This window comes from Mandrillus leucophaeus, unplaced genomic scaffold (assembly GCF_000951045.1).
Source record: "Mandrillus leucophaeus isolate KB7577 unplaced genomic scaffold, Mleu.le_1.0 Scaffold160, whole genome shotgun sequence".
Lineage (NCBI taxonomy): Eukaryota > Metazoa > Chordata > Mammalia > Primates > Cercopithecidae > Mandrillus > Mandrillus leucophaeus.
The window spans coordinates 1,916,580-1,924,922 of record NW_012101588.1 but is presented as its reverse complement, the minus strand read 5'-3'; the positions used below and the strand labels follow the sequence as shown (position 1 = coordinate 1,924,922).

Below are 8,343 nucleotides of genomic sequence, written 5' to 3'. Positions count from 1 at the left end.
ATAGTGAGTCCAGAGATTTTATTTGACAAAATGTTATGTTTCACTTTAGTAATTTTGAAAATGAAGTGAATTTCTTTGGAACCTCATAAGTCAAGTTAAAAAAGTGATCGTACTTTGTACTAACTTGTTTTTCTTCTGGAACAAAATATGGAAGCATTTAGATGTATGCTGATAGAACCAGAGTTTTACCACCCCTTTAAGCTGTTGATGATCTTAGTTTGTTTTCTTTGTGGAAATAAATGCTTCTGTTATCTCACTTAGAATACAATGGATATTTTTCTTAATCAGGACTGTTTTATACTGTTCTCTCAGAGGTGTTTAAAGATTGTCCAGCTGCATCACACAACATACTAATAACTTATTTACTATATAAATGCTACTGGAGAATATGGCAAATTACTAATTTGTTATCCTGTCACTAGCAAGACAGTGTAATCAAGCCAGCCAATGCCTAGAGTTTATTTTGATTTGTTTCCCTTTTGGTTTAAATTTACCACCCACAGTTATCCAAAATACGCAAAGGCCTGTGGGTTTGGTATATGTGTTTTGTTGTCATACTGTAATGACTGTACTTAAAGTCTTTCAGATCATACTGATTAAACGTCATTTACTGTTTTCCTAACAATATCAAAGAGGATTAAAAAAATTCATTTTCCCAATCTGTTACTGCCATGAGTTGATAGTTGCGCTGTTTACATAGTTGACCACCCACTGAAGCCAAGGCACGTGAAACTGCTGTCCACTAAAATGGGCCTGAAAGTCACGTGGGACCCACCCAAAGATGCTACCAGTAGACCTGTGGAGCATTACAACATTGCCTATGGGAAGTCAATGAAAAGTCTTAAATACATCAAGGTGAATGCGGAGACATACTCCTTCCTTATTGAGGATGTGGGTAAGTGACACTCTGATCTTGTTCCCAGTCAGAATTAACTGTGCACCAACATTCTCAGTTGCATTCTTAGGATGACGGTGAGACAACCCATGGCTGGGTTCAAAGTCCCTTGCAGTTCTTTGGGAATGGAGAGCTGAGTTCTGAGGGGGCTGCTGTTTGACAGCCGGCATTGGGCACCTGGGCTTCCCCATCCGTGCATGTGAACTCAAGTATTCCCGTCTCCAAACTGATGCAGGCAGATGATTTTTAGTTTCTGAATGTGCTTTCAGAAAGTAGATTGATTCTTTTTTCACTTCGTAGAAACTTGACTGCTAGACAATGGAGTGGGCTGATCTAGTGACTTCGAACTTACATGCCATTTTATAATCAGAGATTGGGCAAGTCATATGTCCCTGTAGACGTGGAATACGTTATGCCTAGCCACGTCTGGTTAAAGATGTAACACTTTGCCCTATTTAAATTTGATTTTAACTTGATTCTGGAGGTTTGGAATATTTGAGATCTTGCCTCAATATATTTTGTCTTATAAGTGCAGATGTAGTTGGTTTTGGGCTTAGGCTTCAAGCTGCCTCTGAATCCTCCGTCTTCTACTTTTTGATTCCAGTAACCTAAAGCCCCATTGATTCTTGCACCATGTCATGGCCCAGCGTTAAGATGGATCATAAGGAAGGAACAGAAGTCAGCATTTAGGAAACAGGTCTCCTCTTGTGCCACCTTAGCACTTTGATCCTTTAGTGGATCACGAGCTCCTCAGCTTTGGTCCCCTGACCACAGCTGACCACACTTACTCCTTCTCCACCTCCTGCATTTGACATCACGCTTCCTGGGTAACAGAGCAGAAAGTGTATAAAAGGGAGATGAAGGAAGACAGACTCCCTTCCTCATGGCTTCAGCTAGATGTCCATTTCCCTCAATCTCTTCCACATCACCTTGGCTCCCCAAGGCCAACTGTGAGGTTAAATGGAGATTCTATCAGATCAAAGGCATGAGCAATCATATCTGCTTGCTCAAACCTCGGGTTGTCATGATAGCTGCAGAGAAGAAAAACATGTGAAAAGAGAATCACAGAGCTCACTAAAAAACAAATAGTATCTCCCAGACAACTTTCTGATGAGTTAACTCTATGGGTATCAAACACATGTGGATTAAATTTCTTTGAAATACAAACAAGCTCAGAGTAAAGAGAGAAAGTGTCTGGGGAAGCATGATTTTGCATTCTGCCTGACCCCAGGGCATTTCCCAATTAGGCTGGTAGGTCGTGCCAAACCCTGAATGCCACCAGGCCCTGCCACAGTGAGAGAGAAGTCACACCAGTCTTGATCTCAGGGAGCATCAGTCAGGCTTCTGTTCATGGGCCTCTGGCTTGAGGACTGAGTGAAGTTTTGTTATAGTAATGCTCCCTACTTTGAGAAATGTCATTGTCATTATGACCTTTGACAGAACTAACCCTCACCTCTCCAGCTCTCATACCCTGAAATACCCACAGACTTTCATCTCTTCAAGGAATTGACACCCCACTTACCTGTCACAAGAGAGTGATTCATTTTCGGGAAACCTAGCACTTACTAGGGTTTTACTTTGCAGAGCTACACGTTCAGGGTGCCCTCCCCTGTAACACGGGTCTTCGTTTCCTCTCCCATCCCATCAACTTTAGGAGCTCAGCCTAAGAGACTTCTGCTATTTGGCCTTGACCCCTAGATGAAAGTCAAAAGGTGAAGCCCAGTTATGTCAAGACAGGCATTTCCAAGACTCCAGGAAATACATATTTTTCTAGCTTTTTGTTGGAATGGTCAAAAACAACGTGCAGACATAGTAAGGGGAACATTTTATTGTGAAAAGGAGAAAATTTAATGAAGCTTTACGTATTGCAGTGAAGGTTTGCCATGTGCTACATTTGATGAGTTACATTGACATTTCTTATTATTTACTGGAGATTTTCATTTGGAGCCTCTAACGGGGAAAGATTATTAGTAGTGACTGACAGTGTATGTTCAAACACCTATTTAGTGTTTACTGTTTCCTACATGGATTTCACATTAAAACCCTCAAAAGCTCTTTTTGTTGACTGTTTATGAATCCAGGTTTATTACACACGTCATGTACCTTGTATGAAATAAAGTTTATGTTCTTTGGGTCATGTGTTTTTCAGTTGCATGAGAAGAATGTTAGTGATTTTAATTTAAAAAAAGAGAGACATCTATCATTATGCTTGTCACTAAATTTGGATTTTTGTATTTGGTTATAACTGGTATAAGGAAGATGGTTATTCATGGTTAGTGAGTGAAACTGTGTCATTCTTGGAGATCTGAATCAGTGGCTTGATATGAACCGTATGTTTCAGAGCCGGGGGTAGTGTACTTTGTGCTGCTTACTGCAGAAAACCACAGTGGAGTGAGCCGTCCTGTTTACAGAGCTGAAAGCCCACCTGGTAAGTCCTATCTAGAATCAGAGGCTGTAGTGTTGTTACTTAGATTGGGAGCGACATCCCTTCTTGTTTCTTCCAGTAAATGTAAATTTAGAGTTATTAAATAATTTTTGAACAAGAACTTTTTAGACTTGTCTAGCAAGCTGACAGATTGAAAAGTGGAAGAGACTTACCCTTTCTTTTAAAAGAGTTTTAATGTAGGTTATTAGCATTTCATCCAGACGGTTTGAATACTCGCTATAGTAAACCGTGCGTAAAAGACCAAAAATATGTATTGTCCGTAAAGCTGAGGTGTCGAGTCACTAATATGGGCTGAGCAGATCCTTTTGAAGATTGTTGAAAAGATCATTTAGTTGTACATTATGGATGCACTGTAATGTGGAAAACCCAACAGTCCTCGTTTCTAACTATCAAGTTGCGTTTCCTTAATTTAGGAGGTGAATGGATCGAGATTGATGGTTTTCCCATTAAGGGTCCAGGACCATTTAATGAAACCGTCACAGGTACTACTTGCTCCTTCATGTCAGATTCATGTTTTCACTGAAGCAACGTCTCGCAAGAGAGTTGTGCTTCCGTCACACACATGTGCTCACAAACCTTCACTGAGTTCCCATCGCTAAACTAACACACACGCCACACAGTCTTGGTCAATCTGTTGTGCACCCGATGAACTAGACTGTAACCAGTGTTGCTTACTGTTCACCGTTCTTTCATGTTCTCGTGTGGGGAAGTGTCTGCGTCTACATCTGGGGATACTGTTGCCCTCTTCCCAGGCAAATATGGTGGTTGAGATGGCAGTACTGACCAGATTAGGATATTTATAGCTCTTCTACCTGTGAATCAATGAATGGGGTACCCCCAAAATAGTGGCTTTTATGGGCTAACATGTTGCTTCAAGTCTTGCTTTTTTCTTATGACCTTGGGATATTTTGTGATATGTTAGATGACCTACCTTCCATCTCTGCTCCATATTTGTGTATCTGTTTGTTTTCTCATTTGGATGTTCATGTTGTCTGGTCATATTGTTTTACTTGCTGAGAAAAGTGTTGACATTTCTTATGTGTTTCTTGAATATATTTAATTGATGGTGAAAAAATAATGTAAAATGAACGCAGCTATTTCAGAATGTGGTTGGGTAATATCTCAAAGGCACGGTGGTGAGGAGCTATGTTTTATTTTCATGTGCCATGTCTTTAAATATATCAATCTGGCATTATTGTTGACAGGAAGGTGAGTATGATGAAACCAATGATACTTATCTGCTTTTCAGACCAGATATGATGGTGTAGGTGGTCTTCACAGTGCATGCTATCTGAAAAGAGAGTGGAAGAACAAAACAATCAGAAAGGAAAACTGGCTTTTGGGGAGAGGCTAAGTGTTCTTGTTTGAATGACTATGAGGTGTTGCAATGGAAATGGTTTGTAGGTGATTTGAGAAGACAGAATGGAAGTTGGAAGAGGCAAGTAAGAACATGGACTTAGGAGTCATGCTATAGGGCAGAATTTGAAATAGAGAGCCCATGAGTGGTTGAGGATTAGCAGAAAGAAGAGCAGGAGCTCAGGAATCAAAGCATGGAAATACTGACAGTAAAATGGTCAACAAGTTAGTACACCTAGCAAGTGTGCAAAAGAAGAAAAGGTGTTTATTTTCAGAGGTTGTTTACCTCTGAAGACACACACGTAAACAGACACATATAAACCTTTTACTGTTGGATGTTTGTGCCTTGCATTTGTATCTTATATTTTGTGTTTTAAATAAGCGTTTTATTTTTACATCCTTCCTGATAAAGTTTTTTGAATGACAATAGCTTTAGAACAAGTGATTTTCTTGCTTTTTCAGAAGTAATTAATTTCTTATGCCCTCTTTAATAGTGTGTGTGCACACTTGTGTGTGACCTTTCTGAGTAAGCAAGCAGAAACTGTGGGGACCAGGGATCAGACAGCCGTGTTCCAGCTCATTACTGGTTGTATGTATTGTGAGATTATTTAACTTCTGCCTGCAGGAGGCTTTGTAGGCCCTGGTTGCCAACCACTCTGCTATATTACATGATGTTTAATTTGTCATACATGGTGATTAAAAAAGATACCAGAAAAAATTGCTGGCTGAAACCACTTGAAGCATATAATATAAAGCAAAACTTAAAAAAAAAATCAGGAATATCTAGAATGGACAGACTAGGTTAAAGTACTTCATAAATTACATTTCATTGTTAATAAAAATAATAATTTTGTGAAATTATCAGTAAGTGATCACCATGTATCTATACCTTTTGATGAGGCTTGGAAAATATGATCTGCTGTTATTCCAAGAAATTGTTAAATATATGATAATCTTGTCAAACAAAAGAAGTCTTCAGAATTCCCTGCCTTCATTCAAAGAGGAATTTGCCTTCAAAAACGCGGACATTAGCATGGGCACCTGGTGTAAGGTCCAAAGGGATTCACCTCAGTGCTTTGACTGATAGGGTCTCATGTCCTTCCTGTGTTTTCTCAGAAACCAGAGGAATAGCCATTTTTAAATTTTATTTTATTTTTATTTATTTATTTTTTTGAGACGGAGTCTCGCTCTGTCGCCCAGGCTGGAGTGCAGTGGCGCCATCTCGGCTCACTGCAAGCTCCGCCTCCCGGATTCACACCATTCTCCTGCCTCAGCCTCTGGAGGAGCTGGGACTACAGGCGCCCCCACGCCCCGCTAATTTTTTGTATTTTTTTTAGTAGAGACGGGGTTTCACCATGTTAGCCGGGATAGTCTCTATCTCCCGACCTCGTGATCCGCCTGCCTCGGCCTCCCATAGTGCTGGGATTACAGGCGTGAGCCACTGCACCAGGCCAGGAATAGCTATTCTTTTAAGCTGCTAGAAACAATGGCTGCAGTTCTGATTCCAGAAGATCTCCTTTTGCAGGCTTACAGCTATCTCAACTGAATTGTCTTTACCTAAAAATAGGACTTTAATTCTTTCATGCACTTATTACAGGTGGAGGTCTAGGTGCTAGAGGTACAAGCTAGACAAGGGATCACCTCAGTGAAACTTATATTCTAATAAGAAAGAAAGATAACAAACAAATATGCACAAAATGATGCATATAATCTATTAATTTGCTGGGGCTGCCATAACAAAATGCCACAGGCTGGGTGGCTTAAACAACACAAATTTATTTCTCTTGATGATTGGGTCTAGAAGTCCAAGGTCCTGATGTTGGCAGGTTTGATTTCTCCTGAGGCCTCTATCCTTGGCTTGTAGATGGTCACCTTTTTGCTGTGTCCTCGAATGGCCTTTTCTTTGTAAACATGCATCCTTGGTATCTGTGTGTCCACATTTCCTTTTTATAAGGTCACCAGTCAAATTGGATTAAGGCCCCAGCCTACTGGCCTCATTTTAACTCACCTCTTTGAAGACCCTATTTGTGAATATGGTCACATCTGAGATACTGGGGTTAGGACTTCCAACATATGAATTTGGCAGAGGGGGCACAATGAAACCCGTAACACAATCATAAATTATTTTAAAAATCAACAGTACTGTAATAGAGAATAAGCAGATGGGAGTGAGGGTTTGGGGGCCTAGGAGACCCTGATAAGACGGCGGCACCAAGTTGAAATCGTAAGGGACTGTGAGGGTGAAGCCATGTGGGGAGGAGGAGGAGGACCATACCAGAGAGTCCTGGACGTCGGGCAAGACTTCAGCAATTCCCAGACTGGTCAGTCATCCAAATATGAAACCTCTCGGGACTCAGGAAATGACAGGACCAAGCGAGAATGTGGCGCGAGGGCAGCAGTTTTGGCTCCTCTTGTGTTGCTCATCTCACTTCTCCCAGCCGGAAAGCTTTCTTTGTACTTAATGCAGAATCCCTCTTGCTGGGATGGAAACCTGTATCCTCTGGTTCTGTCCCCAGGGAAGAGATGTCACAAGTCTGTTCATTTACTGGAATACTATTATGTGGCTTTTCTGCAGACTTCTTTTCTGCAAGTTGTTTTGGCTTTTTTCTGTAACTGGATCTGAGTAACCTGGCAGTGCAGAGCCAGGCGCTGGGGGTCAGGACAGGGACACAGACACGTCCCCACTCCGCTACCCGCCAGCCTAGGGCCTCAGCCCAGCTAGTTAGTCAGCTTTTGTCAAACTCTTCATCTGGGAAACAGTGTTAGGTTCTGGTTAAGTTTAGTTCTGAATATGATCATATCTATTTAATCATTTTTAAGGTTTTTCTAAAAATAGAGTCCTCTGTGCTTTTCTCAAGTTTTGGAGCCTACACTAGGCCTAGGACTGAAATAAAAGTCTAATTTCTGCCTCATTTTTCTTTACATTATATAATTCACGATGCTTGCTCATTTTTTTGGACAAATGGTAGGTTGGACTCAAGTTCAGCATAGAGTTCACAATTACTCCTTGGCCATTTCCAGTTGATGCTGCATGGTACTCACCTGCGGACCAGCCATTCCCTTCCTTATCTTGGTCACCCACTGACTTCCAGATTGCTCCCTAAATCCAGCACCTTCAGGCACTTGGCGCATAGTGGGTCTCTATACCAGGCATCCATGACAATGACCCATTTGATATTCTCACCTCCTGGCTCTAACTGCCACCTCCCCTCATGGAGTTAAAGTTACTGATAGAGTTGATCCCTTCCAAAATCTAGACTCCTGGAATCCCCATCTGATCACCATCATCTCACTTCCTCAACGCCCTCGCGTCAGAAGCTTCATTTCAGACTGTAGTAGACTTTAGACCTGTAGACCCTTCCCAGCTGTGGGGTCCAGAAGCTGCCGCTGTCCCGTTTCTTCTCTACTTTATCCAGGTCCCATCATTCCAACCACACTCCACATGCAGGTCTGCCCCCGTCGTTTCAGCGGCCTCACTGCTGGAGTGCTGCCTCTGCCCGTTGCTCCACCAGGACCCCCAGCTTGCTCTGTCTGCCATGCTGATGACTGGGCTTTGTGAAACAGATGAAAAGTTGATCTGATCTGAGTTACAACGGCTTGTCAGAGCTGGTTTTCTCACTTCATCCAGGCCCTCAGTGCTGCTTGG

General features: G+C 41.7%; 1 protein-coding gene across 1 annotated transcript in view; it reads left to right on the top strand.

Annotated features, from left to right (window-relative positions):
* The first annotated feature begins 705 nt into the window (after nucleotides 1-705).
* FNDC1 (fibronectin type III domain containing 1) overlaps nucleotides 706-8,343 on the top strand; it is a 74,498-nt gene continuing 66,860 nt past the window's right edge. Inside the window, exons 1-3 of the mRNA XM_011975932.1 lie at nucleotides 706-895; nucleotides 3,237-3,323; nucleotides 3,755-3,823. Of these exons, the coding sequence (XP_011831322.1) occupies nucleotides 748-895; nucleotides 3,237-3,323; nucleotides 3,755-3,823 (304 nt within the window). The 5' untranslated portion in view covers nucleotides 706-747. The remainder of the gene's footprint in view (nucleotides 896-3,236; nucleotides 3,324-3,754; nucleotides 3,824-8,343) is intronic.